We start from the raw sequence: 21,779 nt of genomic DNA, 5'->3' as shown, positions 1-21,779 counted from the left end.
ATGTAAATGACAAAAACAATGTGACATGGAAAAAACTTTTAGTCATAGATAAAAAAAGAAATTGAAAACATTCATAAAACACATTGCCCGTTAAACTAGCTACTTTGGTAGCTAGCCCAACCCTACAGGGCTCACACGTACCTTTACCTCATCCTCTTGATCCTCAGTGGAAATTCAAGTGCAAGTTGAAATTGATGCGGAAATTCGACGAACGCAAGGTTTATGGTCGCAAGTTTTTTTGAGTTAGTTTGGTTTTTTGGGGTTTAGTTTTTGGTTTTTTAGTTGGTTTAACACACACACACACAGACACAGACTGGACTGACCTCATGTCCTTGGAATCGAACCGTCGTCCTCCTGGTTGAAAGGCGTCGTCCTTCACCACTCGACCATCTTCAGCGCTGACAGACACTGAGACCGGGAATCAGTTCAATGTTCAGACTCAAACAGGAAACAAACATTTGACCATCGTCTGTTGGACTCAGTGGATTCAAACACTGGTGACACAGTTATCTGATGGCTCAGATGGAGAATGACCTGAATGTGAACTCTAAGTTCACCGGTTCCAATCCTGGTGTTGTTAGTATGTTACATTAGCTTTTACTTCATCATTTACCTGAACAGATGTTTCACAGCAGAATTATTTGTAGCTCAGTAGGTAAAGTAACATGCTTGTAATTCAGACATTTTGGGTTCAAATCCCAGCCTATGGGTGTTATGAAGCTATTTTTTTTTATTTTACTTTTTTCAGGAAATTAAAGGAAGAGTGGAAAATAGTTATTTAGGGCATTTTCCATATTAATGTCGGTAGGAGATCAAACCTGACACCACAGAAGAAGAAGAAGACGTCATTACTGATCCATGGGACACGTCTCTCTGGTCCTCTGATGGCTCAGATGGATAATGACCTGGATGTGATCTCTGAGGTCACCAGTTCTAAACTCAGACCTTTTACTGGTGTCGATATGTTACTTTAGCTTATACATCGTCAGACTTTATCATTTACCTGAACAGGTGTAACACAGCAGAGTCACCTGTGGCTCAGTAGGTTAAGTAGCATACCTTTTATTCAGATATCTTGGGTTCAAATCCCAGCCTACAGGTGTTTTATATATATATATATATATATATTTTTTTTTTTTTTTCAGGAAATTAAAGAAACAGAGTCGAAAATGGTCATTTTGGGAATTTTCCATATAGCTCAAACCTGACACCAAAGAAGAAGAAGAAGACGTCATTACTGATCTTTGTCTCTTCAGTCCTCTGGTGGCTCAGATTGATAATGACCTGGATATGATCTCTGAGGTCACCAGTTCCACTCCCAGACCTTTTACTGTAGATGTTTTTTATTTTAGCTTCTCAGTTCGGTTACAGTTAAACCTATGCAATAGTTAATGAGAACGTACTGTTGGTTTGTTTTATATTCATACAATGATCTTTACTCTAATTCCAAATGTAAAAAATTCCACAGAGTAATGCAGTTATTCAGTTTCTAGCAATTAAACTTCATGTAACCAGTAAAAACTAATATAAAACCTTACAGTAATCCAATAAACTCTTGTATTAATTCAAAAATCTGAAAAAAATACTGATTTTTCAAGTTAATTAAATGCACTCTTATGTATGTCCATGACACGATTTACAAAACAATGACCTCTGTGTTTTCAGACCCACCCATGGGTAATGCTCCTCAGTTCAGCACTGATGTGACCGACACCTCCATTATAATCTCCTGGACACCAGTGCCACGCATCGGATACAAGGTATGATCACTGTTAACAAACAACATGTTCAGATGCCAACAGAGACATTTTCTTCCATGCATATTTATAAATCTATACATTTTCCTCACAACTCTTTCTCTTAAAATCAGCTACAGCAGGGTTGTCAAAGTCATGTTCTTTCAGGTTCCACATTCAGTCCAATATGATCTCCAGCAGGCCAGACCGGTAAAATAATTACATAATAAACTAGAAATATTGTCAACTCCAAAGTTTTCTCTGTTTTAAAATGAAAAGAATGAAATTAGTTTATGAAAATGTTTACAACCATGAAAAACTTGAAATTTCTTAAGAAAAATAATTGCAATTCTAACAATATTATGCCTCAGTTTATCATTTACACATGTGCATTACAACTTACAGTTGACAGTGGATCTACAAATGCACAAGACATTTAATAACAGGCAGAATATTGGTAAAATTCCACTTATTATACCTAAGACTTTTCATGTTTTTCATATTTGTTCAGGTTATTCACATCTTTTGTGAAATGGTAGTTTGTAAATGTAAATATTTTCATTTAATGTAACTTTTTTACACTAAAACAAAGAGAAAATTTGGAGTTGTCATTATTTATAGGTTATTATGATAGTATTTCACTGGTCTGATCTACTTGAGATCATATTGGTCTGAATGTGGAACCTGAACTAAAATGATTCTGAAAATATCTTCAGTGTAATTTTTGCATTTCACAAACTGATTGATTGTTTATTTTGAATATCAACATTTAAAACCAATACAACAAGGAAAGACAGTATAAACAAGCAAACATATTTTGAAAGGAGTGGGATGAAGTTGAACTTATATACTCCCACTCCCATTCCCTTGTCAGCTCAAATAAATCAGCTTAACAAATATACATGTTTATACATGTCAAACTAAATTCATCCCATAGGCCGGATTGGATCCCTTTGGTGGTCTGGTTTTGGCCCCCGGGCCGTATATTTGACACCCCTGAGCTCCAGTATGACCTGATGTATCTTGGTTCAGTGTTCATTTCACTAACATGAAAACTGCTGACCTCAGGGAGAGACGTGATTGGCTAGAATATGTCACACTAGAGATGAGAATGTTCCGCTCTCGTCCATGTTTCTGGGAAAACATTGACCTCTGACCTCTACCTCCTTTATCCTCAGACATCTCTTTCTGTCTGCCTCCGTCTTCTTCCGCTGTGTCTCTGACTGTGTACAATCGTGTCTCAGTTGACAGTGCGTCCCAGTCAGGGTGGAGAAGCCCCCAGAGACGTGACCTCCGACTCCGGAAGCATTTACATGTCCGGTCTGACTCCAGGGGTCGAGTACACCTACAGCGTCCAGCCGGTCATTAACGGACACGAGCAGGGATCGGCAATCACACGCCGTGTTGTTACACGTAAGTAGAGAATAAACCGACAGACAGACAGACAGACAGACAGACAGACAGACAGACAGACAGACAGACAGACAGACCGATCGATCGATCGATAGATCGATAGATAGATAGATAGATAGATAGATAGATAGATAGATAGATAGATAGATCGATAGAAAACACAGTGCAGTCTATTTTTATTGTTAAGAACAGCTACTGCAGATGGGAGCAAAGATTTTTTAAAATGTGTTTCCACACCTGAAGACATCATCAGATCTGTATGAACACATTATGACTGAACTCACTGTTCTGTTTCATTGAACCTTCCTTGCTTTCCTTCTGTGTTTTTACGTCTTTTACTTGTATTCCTTCTGTGACTCTTCGTTCTTTTCTCCAGCTCTGTCTCCTCCCACTGATCTGAACTTGGAGTCGAACCCTGGTACTGGAGAAATCACTGTTCAGTGGAGTGGAGCCAATACCCCAGGTAAACACACCTGAGGGCACTAGAACGGGGGGGGGGGGGGGGGGGGCAACCTGTGGCTCCTGGGTCACATTCTTTAGCCCTTTTCCAGTGCCCCCCCCCTCCTTTGCTATATCAAAAAAAAAAAAAAAAAAAATGGAAATGAATAACATTTATTTTTCATGACATTATGCTATTATACCATAACCATAACATCATTCTAATCTTATACAGTTATGAAAATGTAGACTAAACTCCAAATGAATGAAAAATAGTAGCAGTAAAAGTACACTCCTTTTTATTTCATCTGTATACTCCATTATGATTAGGGCCTTCACATACTAATACATTTTTGCTGCACAACTCTAAATTTTTCTCTTTGTTTTAGTGTAAAACTATACAATATACATATAAAAACTATCGTTTAAAAATAAAATGTGAACAGCCTGAACAAACATGAACAACCTGAAATGTCTAAAGAAAATTAAGCTAAATTTTAACCACATTCTGTCTGTTACCAAATGTTGTGTGTTTGTAGATCTGATCCATAATGTACGTGTATAAATGATAGGTTGAGGTATAATGTTGTTAAAATTGCACTTATTTTTCTTAAGTAATTTCATTTTTTTCAGGCTCTTCACATCCTTTTTGTTTGGATAGTTTGTAAATGTAAATATTTTTATTATTTAATGTTACTTTTTTGCACTAAAACAAAGACAGAACATTGGATTTGTCATTATTTATAGGTTATTATTATTTTACTGGTTCAACCCGTTTGAGATCAAATTGGGCTGTAGGTTTAGGCACGGAAAACAGAATTTCCAGGTTTCATTTCCAGTTTTTGGGGGGTTTTTTTGTAATATTTTTATTATTTTTTTCAGGCAGCCTTAGCTTATCAGCATTTTACATCATGTATGTAACTTCTATATACATGGGTCAAAACACAATAATATCCCATCAGAGAGTGAACTTTCATTTATTGCCATTCCAACATTTATTTCAATATAAAGTAGCTCCTTGTTTTGGCTAATTCCTTATGGTTCAACTAAAGCAAAAATTAATTTAAAAGAGAAAATGTGGGTCATTTAGCAACACTAATCTGTCAAATTGTCTCTAAAATGACCTGTCAGAGAGATTTTGAATACTGTGTTTTGACCCATATGTGAAGAAAAACAAACAAAAGAACAAAAACATACTCATACAGGGGAGCAATGACAGAAATAGCAAAAATATACACAGTAACCTAAAATGGAATTAATGGGAAATAACAAGTATATTTCCCATTCCATTCTTTCCTCCCTCACGGTACTGGAACTCCTGAACGTACTGTAATGAACTGCTGTTCCATCCTTTCACCCCTCACCCACCATCCTGTCCTCTTCTCCAATCAGACATCACTGGCTACAGAGTGATGTGCACCCCCACTAACGGGCAGCAAGGAAACAGCGTGGAGGAGTTTGTGGAGGCTGGAGAGAACTCCTGCACCCTGGAGAATCTGAGCCCAGGGGTGGAGTACAACGTCAGCGTCGTCACTGTTAAGGACGATATGGAGAGTGTTCCTGTATACACCACCATTACACCAGGTGAGCCTCAGGTTTGACCTCTGACCTGTCCTCTGAGCAGCGTGGCTTATATCAAATGCCCTAAGATGTTCCTGCAATTCAAAAGCCAGGTTCTAAATGGAAAGTCTGAGCTGATTTTCATGGTATTCGGTAAGCGAAAGTGTGTGTTTCTTTTCAATAACATTATGTTGAAAGTCAATAGGCTGCAGAGTCAATGACCTTTCAACATGTATTCGGTCACACACCTGCTCTGCTGCGTTAGCATCACAGCAGCAGCAGCAGCAGCAGCAGAAGCAGCAGCAGGGCGAAGTCAAGGGAAGGTCCAAAAAATTAAATTACAATAATCTACACAAAACTTATGTTTTTGGGTAGGTAAATACTTATATTTTCAGGAAAAGGTATTTTGAAATGAGAAAAAAACTGTGAAAAAAAAAAAATTGAGGAGTTTTATGAGTGTGAATTTTTGGAAAGTGAAGTTTAGTGCTGTCATTCTGGGTTCATTTTATAAACTCATAAATAAACTAAATTTATTCCAAATACATTGATATTTGACTATTATATAATTTATGTAATTTTCTAAACAGAGTGTTTAAAATTGATAACAATAATAATAATAATAATAATAATAATAATAATAATAATGATAATAATAATAATAACAATAATAATACGATCACCACCAAAATGTAATCATTTGTTCCTTGTGCCAGTATCAACATTTCCTGAAAATTTCATTAAAATCTGTCCATAACTTTTTGAGTTATCTTGCTAACAGACAAACAAACAAACAAACAAACAAACAAGCAAACAAACAAACAAACAAACCCGGATGAAAGCATAACCTCCTAGGCGGAGGTAATAATAATAATAATGATAATAAATTGCATTGATGAAGCACTTTTCATTCAGTGGAATCTCAAAGTACTACAGAGAGAAGACAGTCCAATAAAAAAATAAAATACTGTATCAGGAAATAAATGCTTATATCTATGCAAATACATTTGAATATAATGTTAATATTATTTGTATGTTGTAAATATTGTAAAAAAAAAAAGTATACGATATTGATAAATGAAATAAAACATGTTTAATTCAATATTTACTTTTGTTGTCCATCTGTGACGCTGCCATTTGTCAAAACTCTTTCTATTTCCGTTTGATCAAATATTTTTTTCCTCTAACCAGTTATTCGGTTGTAAAACAGAGGGCTTAAGGTACACCCTGAATACATGTGAGGATGAAGTTCACTTTGGAGAACTTTGTAATTCTTGCCAAAAACAGACATTAATTTTTTGTCCATCCGTGATGCAGTAGTTTTTGATATTTTTCATTTGAAAATATTTGAAACTAAATTTTGCCCTTTGAGTCTGTTTCAGATGGCATTTAGACCTTTATAATTATGTGAAATATTTGCCTGAAACTTGTCTGGTTCCAAAGTTATGTCCATCTGTGACCCCCTTGACCTCACCCTGCAGCATCTGTTAGGAGCATTAGAATGAGTAACAGAACCATTCTGCAGCTCTGATGCTTCATTTCCTGGGTATATATGAAGAATGTTCAATGATGAAGCTTCATTGAACAGTAATATATACATGAGGAGGAGCATTAGGTCTTCCATTAGTCTGATATATTCAGTATGTCATTCTACTGGAAGTGGTTTTCTCTGCTCACCCTGACCTCTGCTTCTGCCACTGTCTGTCTTCGTGTCCGTCTGCCTTTTTGTGTTTTTGGTTTTCTTCTCCTCTTCTTTCCCTCCATTCCTCCATTCCTTCCTGGTGGTAAACAGAAATCCCACAGCTGACCGACCTCAGCTTCAATGACGTGAGCGACACCACCATCAGCCTCCGCTGGTCACCGCTCAACACCACTGCCGTCACGGGCTACCGGATCACAGTGGTGGCAGCTGGCGAGAGCGTGCCCATCTTCGAAGACACAGTGCTGCCGACGACCGGCCATTACACTGTCTACGGACTAGAACCTGGCATCGATTACGACATCAGCGTGATCACAGTGACGGAGAATGGCGAAAGCGAACCCACCACGCTCACTCAACAGACCTGTAAGACCCACGTTTCTGCAAAAATACCTTTAATCCACAGGTGTCAAACATACGGCACATGAGCCAAAACCGGCCAAAAATTACACTGAGGATAATAATAACAATCAATGATGTCAAAATCATTTTAGTTCAGGTTCCACATTCAGCTCAATTCGATCGCAAGTAAAATAAAAACATAATAACTTATAAATAATGACAACTCCAAGTTTTGCTCTTTGATTTAGTGCAATAAAAACATTAAATTATGAAAATGTTGACATTTACAAACTATCCTTTCACAAAAAAAATGTGAACCTGAACCTGAAACATCTTAAGAAAAGTAAGTGTAATTTTAACAATATTCTGCCTGTTACTAAATGTTTTGTGTATTTGTAGATCCACTGTGATCTGTACGTTGTAATGCACATGTGTGAAGATAAACTGAGGAATAATATTGTTAATTTGCACTTATTTTTCTTAAGAAATTTCAGGTTGCTCATGTTATTCACATTTTTAAGGAAACTTTGTAGATGGGTGCTTCTGTGAACCTGGTCCTAAAAACAGGACATGGGGCTAAAAATTCAACCCAGATGCAGACTAATGTTATAAAGCAAGTTTGGAAGCACTTTGGGTCTGTTTGAAAAATAAATATTCACTGAGATAAAAGAGAAACTATTTTTCAGATAGAACACATTTTTATATTATTTTACATTATATTTAATACAAAAATCCACATGTAACATGGTCAAAAGGACACGAAAATTATGAGCTTCTATTTTTTCGAATATCTCTTCATTCTCTCACAGGTACATTTTGGGAATTGAACTAATTATGCAAGGCAGAGTGTTTCACAAAAATGACCGCTGTTATAAAATCATTCGCAATTTGTATGTGTTTAAATGTTCAGGTTCTGTATGTAACACCAGTGGACACGATGAGCTCCACACCAAACCTGGAATGGGAATGAGATTGATGAAAAACCCACGTGTGGATTAGAAAAACCACTAGGATCCACACATTGAACACAGTGTCTTTATTTAGAGTCTATGGAAGAGCATTTACACACGTTTTCACATCTAACACACTGACACCTAGGGAGATTAAATGTCCATATTTGGATCCTATTTTTGGACCCAATATTTGATAAAAAAATTCATTAATTATGGGATGGATCAGAGCAACAGTATAGTTGTTTTTGCATTTATCTGAGGTCATCATTAGGTCCATCCTGGGGGTAAATATGTCTACATTTACCTTTTATTATTGGGTCTGAAGAGATGGAACAGTGACAGATACTAAAATAAAGCCAGTTTCATAGAAGCACCCAGATGTAAACGTTTTCATAATGTAATTTTACATTTTTAACTGTTATTATTTTACTGGTCCAGCCCATTTCAGATCATATTGGGCTGAATGTGACCCCTGAACTAAAATGACTTTGACCCCCCTGCTTTAATCTTTCACAGTTCATTTAATGTTGTCAGATTTCAGTCACAACTCATGATGCGTTCATGGATTACATAATCAAATACGGTTCTTATTAACTTTAAGACACCACTTTTCAAAGTTCTTCTTTTAAGTCGGCTGATGTAATTGTGCTCCATGCTGCGTTGTCAGTTTAACGGTTGTATTTGTTGGTGCACACGTGTGGACCATCTGGTTTGAGTTGAAGGGTTTTATCATATTGAGGCTCATTTTGCCCCCTGATGCATACACTCCTTGTTCTCTAACTTTTAAGATGCCATAAAACTTGGACTGACACACACAGACACACAAAGCAGAGAGTCTTCTCATTTAAAGTTTCAGCTACAGGAATATTTTCTTTATTTGTTTTTCTTACCCAGCTGTTTATGTTATCTGGCTTGTATCTATCCCAGACTCCCTGTGATTTTAGTGCTTTTAAATTCTTTTATATGCACTCTGAATGAAGGTGTAATGTTTTTTCAATAGCTGTACCGGCTCCTACTGATTTGAGTTTCGGTGAAGTTGGACCAGATAGTCTGGAAGTCTCCTGGGTTTCTCCTAAAGTCCCCAACCCTGTGGATATCAACACCTTCCTGATCAGGTATTAACCCTCAACCCTTCTGAACAACGAAACATTTATATTTTAAATATCAATTTCCATGTTTGAGTTTTAATTTTGTGTCATATTTGATCCATCGGGTCTCAATGCTCAAATATTATTATTTTTAAACAAACAAAAACATAACAGAACACAAACATGTCTAACAAATTGTTAATTCCTTTTCTAAATGGTCCCAGTTCTTCCTCCTTCCTCATTAATGACAGTCTTGTAGTGTCACTGGAAAGGCCTCTGGTGAATGAACTCCTCCCCCTGGTGGATTATCTGTGTATTGCATGTATCTAATTGAATACATCAGGTTTTTCGAGAAAAAAAAAAAATCATACTGATCATGTAGAGTACTTCAAAACTCATGTATCAAATATGATACGTTTGGTGTTATAGGGTTCAAGACCCAAACAGCTACGGCAACCAAAAGCATCTACTGATCTAAAATGTTTAATACTTGTTGATCCAGTAATCCTATCAATGCATGTAAATAATTGAGGCAAAATGCAGTTTCTGAGCTTTTCATGGTCATCAGATATGACCCGTTTAGATGTTCAAAGGCTCGTAGTTGCCATGTAAACACCGTCATCTTCTACAACATTAATTCACCAGTAAAACCTATATCGTTTTTGACCAACAAAGATGTAGATGCTTGTTTTTATGTTTATTTAATGATATATTTAGCTGGAATTACACTTTTTCTTCAGTTTTCTCAATTTTGATGTAATAACCTCTGACTTTTCATGATCATCTACAAGATCAGTGAATTGAATATAGGAAAATAGATTATTTGCACTGAAAAATGAAAAATACAGAGGATAATATTATAATAAACGGTGATAAATCACTAAAGAAAGAAAAATTCATTTGGGATTTGCCACAAAAGGAGCACTGGGTCCTTATGGATTAAAGAAAAAACATATATATCGTCAGTGTTTATGAGTTTTTATCATGTAAAATCAATGATGTTTGATATTTTTGCAGGTATCATCCTATTGATGATGAGGATGACAATACAGAGACCAGTGTTGGAGGAACTACTAATAATGTTGTCCTAAGGAGTAAGTCAAACCAAAAACAGCAAAATAAAATAGATTAAAATACACAGACTCACCAATGACTACAACTGTATTTGTATCTTCTTCACTCTCCACAGATTTGCTGCCGAACACAGAGTATCTGGTCAGTGTAGTGTGTGTTTATGAGCAGAGGGAAAGCTCACCGCTTGTTGGCACCATGAAAACAGGTATCTGCACCCATTAAGTTGGAAACATTTTGTTTTCAGACACATTTCTCTTTTTATTCCTTTTTATACACATCAATATCACCCAGTGTCCTAGTTACGCTTTGTCTGTCAAGAATAACCACATCGTTCCAATCATTTCATGAGAAGACATATAACATATAACACACAAGGCTCAATTAGTTTAGTAGTCGGTCAGTTTAAAATGTAAAAACTTGCATATTTAAGTTAATAGTTAAAAGTAGATAAATAAATATTATTGCACATTGTCATAATTTCACTTCCATTTCATTTCCCAACCAAATAAACTAATATATCTATAAATGTCCCTGTTACTTTTATTGACTCCTCTGTACTTGCCGTCCTTCTTCAGCTCTGGATTCACCCGTGGGCCTGCGTTTCTCTGAGATCTTCACCAACTCCTTCACCATCCACTGGCTGGCACCGCAGAGTAAAATCACAGGCTACCGTATCCGCTATCAGATGGCAAGCGGTGGGAGGTCCAAAGACGAGAGGCTGCCCCCCTCCAGGGGTCACTTCACCGTCACAGGACTCGCTCCAGACACAGAATATGTGGTGAACATCTTTGCTGTGAGCGGGACACAGGAGAGCCTTCCCCTCAGTGGAAGACAGAAGACAAGTAAGAGAAGACGTCCACATTAAAGTGATTGACAGTAGAACCTCACAGTACGAGTGCACCTTAGTACAAGGAATCTGCTTTACAAGCTCTTGAGAATTTTTGTGTCGCAATACAAGTAGTTTCTGATTTTGACAAACAGGAAGAAAACTCCAAGGCATTCTCTTTAAACATTAAAATGTCTTTATTCTCATGGCATGGTCATATATAGGCTTTAAAAAACACCTAAACGCATTTCAGCTTCAAGCCATCATCGGGAAGTCAAACAAAACTGCCTGTTTTGTTTGAGTGCCTTGGAGTTTTCTTCCTGTTTGTCATTTTAAAAAGCAGAACAAAGCGGATTTCTCTGGTTAGGTTTTTAATGAAACGACCTACAAGTGCAAACAGTGATGAAAGTGAGGCTAGAAAAAACAAAGTAAGTGAAGAATGAGAGTAAACACCAGAAATTTTCTCCTTCTAGAAAATTAACCTCATCCTCCTCCTCCCCACTCCATCATCTTCCTCGTGCACTGGACTAAATAAATTTTATTATTATTATTATTATAGCCTTTTTTTAACCAGGAAAAAAGCTCATTGAGATTCAAAATTTAACCTTGTTTTTGCTTTTAGCCCCCTCACCCCCTTCCCCTCAAGGAGCCATTGCTCTTTGATCAGGCTGCATTTGTAAATAAGAATCTGTTCTTAATTCCTTGCTTGGGAAAATAAAGGTTAAATTTCAAAAAAAAAAAAAGAGTGTCCTGGCCAAGACAGCAGCAGCAGAAGTTACAGAAAACAGAAATCACATCCGTACATCCACACTAAAAATATACGTAAAACACAATAAAAGTCAGTTCTAAAACCATATGTAAAACACTAAAATAAGAACATACCTATAAAACACCAGCATTCTTTTAAAAGGTATTAAAAGTATAACAACAATGTTCCTTAAAAGCATCTCTACATTTATCCTTTTCCTACTAATTTAAAATAACTTTGAATGCATTTAAAGAGACTTATATTAAGGTAAATAAGCTAATAAACCATTTTATTTGTTTTTATAATCGTTATTTTCTTTGTAACTGCTCTTTTTGGGGCCTGTAATAGATTAATTATATTTCAATTCTTTTCAGTGGGGAAAATTGATACGTAAAACGAGGACAGTCATGGAGCGAGTTAAATTCGTACTGCGAGGTTCTACTGTATACAGTTAATATTTGTAAATGCTTGATGTTTATTTTGTTTTATCCTTTTCTTTTCAGTCTCTGATGCACCCACAGACCTGACAGTGTTAGACTCCTCCCCCACCAGCATCACTGTCCGCTGGGATGCCCCTCCGGTCACCGTCCGCTACTATAGAATCACTCACGGCGAGTCAGGTCTGAATATCACCAGAGCAGAACTACTATTTTACTGTGCTGATTCGACTGTGTGTTAGTTTGGGTGTAATGTTTCTCGTACTGAACACTTTGTGGATCTCTGTCCAGGAGGTCACAGTAATCCTAAAGAGTTCACCGTCCCTGGTTCTCAGTCCACGGCCACGATCAATAATCTGAAACCAGGCACTGATTACACCATCACTGTCTACGCTGTGACTGGGAGAGGAGACAGCCCTGCATCCAGCACACCCATCTACGTCACACACAAAACAGGTACACGCCCACAAATAATAATAAATAATAATAAATACAATTTCCCCATTGAAATGAATGGAAATATAATTAATCTATTCCAGTCCCCAAACACCACCCAAAAATAGCAGTTACAAAAAAAAAAACAATTTTGAAAACAGATAAAGTGGTTTATGAGCTTATTTACCTTTATGTAAGTCTCTTTAAATACATTCAAAGTCATTTTAAATGAATGGAAAAAGGATAAATCTAGATGCTTTTCTAATTGACTGAATCAGGTTCTGCTTTGAGATGCTGCAGCTACAGCAGGGGTCTCAAACATGCAGCCCGGGGACCAAAACCAGGCCACCAAAAGGTCCAATCTGGCCCCAGGGATGAATTTGCAAAGTGCAAAAATTACACTGAAGATATTAACAATCAAGGGTGTCCAACTAGTAGCTTTTAGTTCAGGTTCCACATACAGACCAACATGAAGTAAAATAATAGCATAATAACCTATAAACAGTGACCACTCCATTTTTCTAGGTTCTGGGTTTAACTGGACTAGTGTTGCTCTTTTCATTCAAATTTTATTTAGAACAGTCTCATAAGACATTATACGGGACATCAGTAGTACAAAGTACACTGTTCTCTTTTTTTTTGGAAAGAGAAAAGGGTATCAATAATGCTCATTGAAAGGAAGAAAAAGATAGAGTAAAAAAATCATAATAATCATAATCATAGTACAAAGAAAAAAAAATAGTGTTGCTCTTTTGAAGCAAAACTACTCCAGTTGAACCGCAAAGAACTACCAAGACGAACAATGACCTGGGCAAATGAGAAATTGGATGAGAAACTGTTCTTATTTTAGTTCCAAACTCTACATTTTTAACAATATTATGCTTGTTACCAAGTGATATAATAATATATTAAGTAATTTAATGTTTTTTATTGCACTAAAACAAAGAGGAAAAAGTTGTCATTATTTATAGGTTATGATGCTATTACTTTACTGGTCCGACCCACTTGAGATCCAATTGGGCTGAATGTGGCCCCTGGAAGAACTGTGTGTGTGTTTCTTCATGTCTTCATTCTGTTTTTCTAGGCGTGGACTCACCCTCTGAGATGGAGGTGATGGGTGTGAACGACAACAGCGTAACAGTGAGGTGGAGCCCAGCCCAGGGTCTGATTAAAGGGTACAGGGTGACCGGGGTCCCCAAAAACGGACAAGGGCCATCTTTTACTGAGGTGGTGGCTCCAGGTACAGTATTTCATCAGTAATTTGTCACCTCTGTTATCTCTAAAAAAAAAAAAAAAAACATTATATGGACAAAAGTATGTGGACACACTGAATTCAGGTGTTTCTTTTCTAACAGGGGACTGGGACACAAAACAAGACTGACTAATGTCAGAATATAGTTTTTATTTCAATCCAATCAAACTTTAATTGTAAGGCACTTTAAAACAACCACAGTGGACCAAAGTGCTGTACAGAACAATGAATAAAAATCAAAATAACAGAGTAAAATAAAAGAATAAGTTAAAAGACACAGAACTGTAAAAAATAAATAAATAAATAAATGAATACAGAAAAATAAATAAAACCTATATTAAAGAATAAAATACAAGAATAGATTAAAAACATAAAAAGCTGTACAATTAAAAACAAAAAGTAAGAACAATAAATCATATTGGGATAAATATCATCGACTTTAGCAATTATGTTATGAGGCTAATGATATGTAGCTGTATTTATGGTTTTTAATGAAGCTCTAATCAAGTTTGTGATTTTAGCTTTTTTTATAGATAGATAGATAGATAGATAGATAGATAGATAGATAGATAGATAGATAGATAGATAGATAGATAGATAGATAGATAGATAGAGTCACAGTAAGGGCAAGAAAAATATTTAAAAAATTTAGAGGTAGAATATTTAAAATCATAGTCATGGATAAAAGAAATCCCAATCAATGTTGAGAGAAATTAAGTAAAAACCATCTCTTTGGCATTTTTATTGATAACAAACTGGGAAATTGTAGGGTGGCACCCGCAGCAGCATGAGACACAGTAAAATAGAATAGAAGAATAAAAAACTTTTGTTATGATGTGGTGCTATACAAATAAAATTTGACTTGATTTGAAAATAGAACACAAGGACAAACACTCTACATAATAAATTAGGAGTATAAAAACAGAAGTGGTAAAAATCTGGTCAGTCAAACAGTGAGGTGTAACAGTAAAGTTGTGGAAATGGAATTTTGAGTGTGGAACAGGAGCATAAATAACATAACATTAAAGTGCATTGTGAACATTATGTTTATGATGACAGTTTTTATCTTGCTTCTCTTTTCCAGATCAAACTGAGATTACTTTCTCAGGTCTGATGCCTACAGTTGAGTACACTCTGAGTGTCTACGCTCTGGGACAAGATGGGGAAAGTTCTCCTGTGGTGGTGAATGCTGTAACAAGTAAGGCTGACCGTTTCTACAAGAACATTAAACCAGTGTTTTTCAACCTTGGGGTCGGGACCTGATGTGGGGTTGCCCGGAATTCAAATGGAGTCGCCTGAAATTTCTAGTAATTGATAACATAAAAAAATAACAACTTACTAATAAAAATACATGTTGAGTTGACTGATAATCACAATACATAAAAAACAAACTATGGTTGTGAAACTGCAGCACTGTGGTTCTGTTTATCCATCAAATGTTCATTGTGGTCGGTTTCAGATGCTGCAGCTTTTTCATTATTCATAGTTTCAGTTCTTGTTTGTTCAGTATTAATTGTCAGCCTTGTAAATCACAGCTGGACTGACTGTACATATCCTGACCGAGGAAAATCCAATTCTCCCTTTGTGCAGTTATCTACACCTGGCTTTACTGCCTCCGTCCATAATAATATACATTATATAGAATAAATGTCGTCTAAAATTAGCCTGGATTTGCAACATAGTATAGCAAACTATTACATGATCAAAAACAAATTAATTTTAGCAAAAAAAAAAAAAAAGTGTCTGTTTTGAATGTCTGGGGTCGCCAGAAATTTGTGATGTTAAAATGGGGTCAGGAGACAAAAAAGGTTGGAAACCACTGCTTTAAACCAAAAACATGAAGCATAAATCAGGTGCAAAAGAATGAACACTGAATGAATGAATTTACTGGTCGGGTCAGTAGTGGTTTGTTGACATTACAGTGTTGATTTGTTCTTTTGTTGTAGAGTATGAGTGTATGAGTGTGTTGATAACATTATTCCTACTAAACAGATAAACTAGTTTCTGATTTTCATCTCAAATAAACTAAATCAGACATACTAACTCTGTGGAAATATGTAGAATTAATGCAGTTACTCAAGGTTTTGCATTTGGAAAATCATGAAAGACCTAAAATGAAGAGTATTCCTCTCGAGAACTTTCTTTCTGACCAAAAATTACAAATACAACTTGTTTGCTTCTTGTGTTTTTTTCAGTCATATATGGCGTAAAGTTGGGAACCACTGCCTTAAACCTTTGTCTCATGTTGTATCATTTGACTTCTTCTCCTGACGAGCATCTCTGTTTTTGTAGATGTCGACCGTCCCAAAGATCTGACCTTCTCCGATATCGACTCCACCTCGTTGCGGATCACCTGGGACAGTCCTGAGGGCATTGTTACGTCCTACAGGGTCTTGTATTCAAGTTCAGAGGAAGGTGAGCGGGAGCTGTTTCCTGCACCCAGAGGAGATGCTGAGTCTACCATCATCTACGGTCTGCAACCCGGTACTGAGTACACCGTGAAGGTCATCGCTCTGCACGACGACACCGCCAGCACGCCGCTGATCGGAACACAGGCTACAGGTAGAGAAGTACACCATGCTGGAGTGGGAGGAGCTTATGCACACATCGACCTCTTATTTCACTCACACTTCTGTTTTCTTTGCTCCATCCAGCGATCTCTCCACCCACCAACCTCCAGTTCTCCCAGGTCAGCCCTACGTCCTTTACCATGCGCTGGGCGGTTCCAGGTCAGGAGAACCGACTCAGCGGCCAAACGGGCCTCACAGGTTACCGCGTGGTGGTCAATCCTAAAAACAAGAGCGGCCCCACGAAAGAGCTGAACCTGGCCCCTGACGCCACACAGGCCCATATCTCTGGACTCATGGTAAGAAACACTACATCTGTTCCATACCTTTGAAAATAAGGGACTTTTAGTGTGAATGTGTGAGCGAATGAATAATGGATCAATAATGTAAAGCGCTTTGGGTCGTATGTTTAACACCCCCAACATAGTGTGTCAGCCACTTGACATCATTTTTTTCTTTTACTTGAAAAGTCAGCAATCACAGCTATGTTTCACGATAGTTTTATTATATGTAGATAAGTGTAGAAATGTGGGGAAAAAACGTGGAAAAACACAAAATTGCGTAACATTAAAACAGATTCCATCATAATGATAGACATGTAACTTATTAGTGGCATTTTCTGTGTGTTGCACTGTTCTATTCTATTCTATTCTATTCTATTCTATTCTATTCTATTCTATTCTATTCTAATGTTCTATTCTATTCTGTTCTGTTCTGTTCTATTCTGTTCTATTCCGTTTGATTCTATTCTGTTCTTTTCTATTCTGTTCTATTTTATTCTGTTCTATTCTACTCTGTTCTGTTCTATTCTATTCTATTCTGTTCTGTTCTGTTCTGTTCTATTCTATTCTATTCTATTCAGTCAAATGATGTCTTTCTTTGTCTTTTTTATCCATTTTCATTAGATTTCAACCACATATGAAGTCCATGTTTATGCTCTGAAAAACTCTCTGACCAGTCGACCAGTCCAAGGAGAGGTGACCACGCTTGAAAGTGAGTCCTCTAACGCAAACGTTTCTGTCCAATGACGTCAGTGTTATCGTACTTAAGGATGAGGAAATTCCGTCCTCATCACATCTATTCTTGGTGTAGTTTTCTGTGTTTATCCTGTTATTAAAAACCTGTCATTTACCCGTCTGCCATCCCTTCCTTCTCTCTCTTTTCCGTCTTCCTCCAGATATCAGCCCTCCTCGTCGCGTTCGTATCTCTGATGTAAACGACTCGTCCATCACACTCACCTGGCGCTCAAAAACAGACACCATCTCCGGCTTCCTTGTTGAGGTTACACCCACGTCCTCTACGAGTTTCACCCCCATTCACAGGACGATCGGCCCAGATCTGCGCTCGTACACCATCACAGGTACAAATCTATGGAAATGTGTAAGCAAATATACTCATCTTAAAAGTTATGTAGCAGTTTACACATCATTTTGTTTTGTATAGTTACACTGTTTTACAGGTAAAATGCCTCCAGAATAAAATTAAACTTTACCAAGAAAGAAAAATTAAGCAAAAATGAAGGTTGAATGTAGTTTCCAAGATACAGACTCGGGTCCAAATGTGAAATTATGTGAATTATTGAGAGAATAAGTTTTACTGAAAAATGTCAGAGCTACTTCAAAACACTGTCTATACATTATGAAACATTCAGTTTACCAGTTCTTTATACTGGAATGTTTATAAATCTGTTCTATAAATGTACATAAACTAATAAATATGTGTCATAACACTATCATATACACTGAAAACATCAGATAAACAGCACTTTGGTCATTTGTTTTTCAGTTAATTTTATTAAAGTATGAGATTTAGCACATTTAATGTCTGAAGCAGATAATTTCAGAAGGATTGTAGACCAGCGTGTTTTTTAGAAAGACAAAAACAGTAGTAAAATGTGGAGGTAGAGTTAATTTATGCAGTGAGGAAGAGAATAACCCTCTGACTACTCAAAGATAGATAGATAATGTAAATTATTTTCGAGAAATGTTTAACTGAATATCAGAACATCCAAGTGATATCTGATTTCAGTCTTTTATTGAGCCTAAAGCCTAACGCTGAGGAGTTTTCAGTCCCTGTCTTTTGATGATTTTACTTAATTCTGAGTTTTCCATTTCATCATGACCCTGTTCTTTCTAATGTTTTTTTTTTCTTCAAAGTTTTTTTGTTGAGTTTTTATATTGTTACAATCATAGCTGTACAATTGAATGTACAGAAGATATAACAATATAGATATTTAACCCCAGTCTAACTTTAACCCTGATGCACCTCATACTCCAACAAAAATATATAAATGTACACATCCAAAATGAATACATAAAATAAAATTAATTCAAGTAAAATATAATAAAATAAAAAATATATGTATATCCTTAGTTACAATGAGAATTTTTTTGTGTCCATCTTTTTAATATATAATTAGACAGGGCTGACACATTTGGCTGCATTGCCTCTTGTGGTGTATCTTATTTTCTCTAATGTCAGATAGTTCATAAGGTCTTTAATCCAAAGGTTGAATGTCAGTGGATTTCTGTCTTTCCACTTTGCAATGATTTTAACTCAAATTACGACCTAAAATTCTTAGGAACACAACAGGAATACTCTTACTTTCTCTCTCGATGCCTAAAATTATGATGAGAACTGCAGACTGTTATTACGACACATAAACACACTCACTTGGTCCTTGAACGTCTCTGTGTCGACATTTCAGGACTGGAACCAGGAACGACTTATAAGATCAACATCTACACACTTAAAGGGAATGGACGCAGCCCACCGCTGACACTCACTGCCACCACAGGTATGAAGGAAACCTGATCATCTACAGTCTGACATTACACAACTTTATATACAGTTATTTAGTTAATCTGAAGTGGATAATGAAAGAAGTGAATATTGTCAGGTTTTGATATATAAATAATCACCTCTACATTTTGTCGACTAGTATTTCTACTTTTTTTCATTTGTTTTTGTTATTAAACTTTTTATTAGAAGAAAAGTGGATTATACGTGTTGCTCTTCAGTACATGACAATAGGTAGATAATGAAAAGAAGGTAGATAAAGAGTTAAAATAAAATCACAAATTAATTTAAAAAAGAAAAAATAACAAAAACACACACACATATATATATATATATATATATATATATATATATATATATATATATATATATATATATATTTATTTATATATATTTATATATATATATATTTATATATATATATTTTATTTTATTTTATTTTTTTTAGAAAAGAGCCCACACTTTCTCCCATCACAGTATTACAATCCAGTTTCTGAACTGGTAGGCAACTTAAGAATAAAAAAAAAAAAAAAGAAAGAAAATGCTAACTACAAAAATAAAGATTTAAAAAAGGAGAAAAAAAAGTCACATATACATCAGGAAATAAAGATAGACAATAACAGCTGTAAAATTAGTAAGTTTGTCTGCCCACTATGCACCTTTTATTTCTGCTTTTTTAATAATTTCAGAATCTACTTTATTAACCCCACAGGAAGACTTTTGTGTGTTAAAGCTGATTCATTCAAGTAGAATAAAAAGTAGCAGGAATGAAATTATTAATACAACAAAAAGAAAATAAAGTTTTTAATATCTATCTATCTATCTATCTATCTATCTATCTATCTATCTATCTATCTATCTATCTATCTATCTATCTATCTATCTATCTATCTATCTATATATGTATGTATGTATATACACACAGTGTAAAGCTCTAAATATACAAACATGTAGCTCTGAATATAAATATATATCAAATATACATATTAAAACACTATTAAACACAATTAGAACAGCAATTGTACAATTTGTGCAAGACAAAATGATAATTAAGAAATATACATACATAAGTGTGTAAAAATTGTCTTAAATTAAAATTACATGCTCATATGGTTTGATTATATGGTTTGATACGATTTAATGGTTAACTGTAAGTACCTTTTGACTTCAGAGTGCATTGGAGGCTGTTACTTTGTTTATTCAAGTAAAACCGCCGATTGTCTCTAATGTTTTGTCGTATATGTCCTCAGCCAAACCAGTGGTCATCCCGCCCACTAGTATCCGCTTCACATCGCTGAACCCAACCAGCATCTCCTTCACGTGGGAACCATCTCGCAGCCCCGGGGTCACCGGCTATTACGTCACCTACGAGGAAGCTGGGGGTTTGCCTCGAGAAGTCACCCCCAGACCACATGCAGGACAGAGCTACGCCCTCGTCAGCGGTGAGTCTGGAGCGTACGCTTTACAACAGGCGCAGGTTCAACTCTGGATGTTTCTAAACAGACTGTGACATAAAACTGAGTAATGAAGTGTGAGGGTACAAACTGAACTCCATACACGGCTTCTGTTCATGATTTACGTGATATTTTCCTTTTCCGTCTTCTGTATTTGCTCTAAATGTCTGATTAACCCATAAAGACCCAAACAGCCAGTGGTGACCAAAACCATCTACTGATTTAAACTGTTAAATACCTGTTGCTCCACTAATCCTATCAATTCATGTCAATAATTTGTGTAAAATACAGTTCTTCATCTTTTCATGGTCATCAGATATGACCCATTTGGACATTCAGAGGCTCTGTAGTTACCATGGAAACACCGTCATCTTCTACAACATTGATTCACCAGTAAAACCCATGGAGTTGGATCAATGACAGTGGATGGACACACTGGAATTATACTCAGTTAATAAGAGATTTTGTTGAAAAACTCACTTTTTTTCTTAAGTTCCCTCTGTTTCTGATGCAATAACCCTCAACTTTAATCTGAACTTTTATGAATATCTACATGGTCAGTGAATTAAATAGAGGAAAATACAAGATTTTCACAATGCAAAACACAGAGAATAATATTACAATAAATGACAATAAATCTCTCCAGAACGGAAAAATTTAGTGGAAAAAAATCCTATGAGAACTGCCACAAAAGTAGCACTGTGTCTTTGTGGATATATTTATTTATTTATTTGTTCATTCATTCATTTATTTCAAACATGCAAAGAAGCAAAATAAAAAAAAAAAAACCTTTAAATGATCAGAATCAATCTTCAAGTACACGCAAGTCTGAATTCTGCATGATCAAAAAGGAGTAGGAAGAAGTATAAACTTATTTAATCCAACCCCTCAAATGCTTTTACACCTTTATCACTAACTTAATACATGAATCAAACAATCCATTTTCCTAATTTTAGCATTC

The 21,779-nt window shown here is 35.9% G+C and overlaps 1 protein-coding gene and 1 long non-coding RNA gene across 2 annotated transcripts in view; both read left to right on the top strand.

Moving 5' to 3' along the window:
* Positions 1 to 21,779, top strand: part of fn1a (fibronectin 1a) — an 82,580-nt gene that overhangs the window by 47,323 nt on the left and 13,478 nt on the right. Inside the window, exons 21-39 of the mRNA XM_030124729.1 lie at positions 1,666 to 1,760; positions 2,981 to 3,149; positions 3,526 to 3,612; positions 4,980 to 5,171; positions 6,937 to 7,209; positions 9,139 to 9,253; positions 10,244 to 10,320; positions 10,416 to 10,505; positions 10,876 to 11,142; positions 12,378 to 12,494; positions 12,603 to 12,767; positions 13,831 to 13,986; positions 15,083 to 15,196; positions 16,291 to 16,560; positions 16,653 to 16,864; positions 17,471 to 17,558; positions 17,743 to 17,925; positions 19,273 to 19,362; positions 20,615 to 20,806. Coding sequence (XP_029980589.1) covers positions 1,666 to 1,760; positions 2,981 to 3,149; positions 3,526 to 3,612; positions 4,980 to 5,171; positions 6,937 to 7,209; positions 9,139 to 9,253; positions 10,244 to 10,320; positions 10,416 to 10,505; positions 10,876 to 11,142; positions 12,378 to 12,494; positions 12,603 to 12,767; positions 13,831 to 13,986; positions 15,083 to 15,196; positions 16,291 to 16,560; positions 16,653 to 16,864; positions 17,471 to 17,558; positions 17,743 to 17,925; positions 19,273 to 19,362; positions 20,615 to 20,806 — 2,952 coding nt within the window. The remainder of the gene's footprint in view (positions 1 to 1,665; positions 1,761 to 2,980; positions 3,150 to 3,525; positions 3,613 to 4,979; positions 5,172 to 6,936; positions 7,210 to 9,138; positions 9,254 to 10,243; positions 10,321 to 10,415; positions 10,506 to 10,875; positions 11,143 to 12,377; positions 12,495 to 12,602; positions 12,768 to 13,830; positions 13,987 to 15,082; positions 15,197 to 16,290; positions 16,561 to 16,652; positions 16,865 to 17,470; positions 17,559 to 17,742; positions 17,926 to 19,272; positions 19,363 to 20,614; positions 20,807 to 21,779) is intronic.
* Positions 13,221 to 13,606, top strand: LOC115412309 (uncharacterized). The gene is made up of 2 exons (XR_003934329.1): positions 13,221 to 13,294; positions 13,489 to 13,606. It is a non-coding gene; the product is annotated as an uncharacterized LOC115412309 (long non-coding RNA).

This window comes from Sphaeramia orbicularis, chromosome 21 (assembly GCF_902148855.1).
Source record: "Sphaeramia orbicularis chromosome 21, fSphaOr1.1, whole genome shotgun sequence".
NCBI lineage: Eukaryota > Metazoa > Chordata > Actinopteri > Kurtiformes > Apogonidae > Sphaeramia > Sphaeramia orbicularis.
The sequence above is the reverse complement of the archived record's forward strand: the minus strand, read 5'-3'. Positions and strand labels throughout refer to the sequence as shown.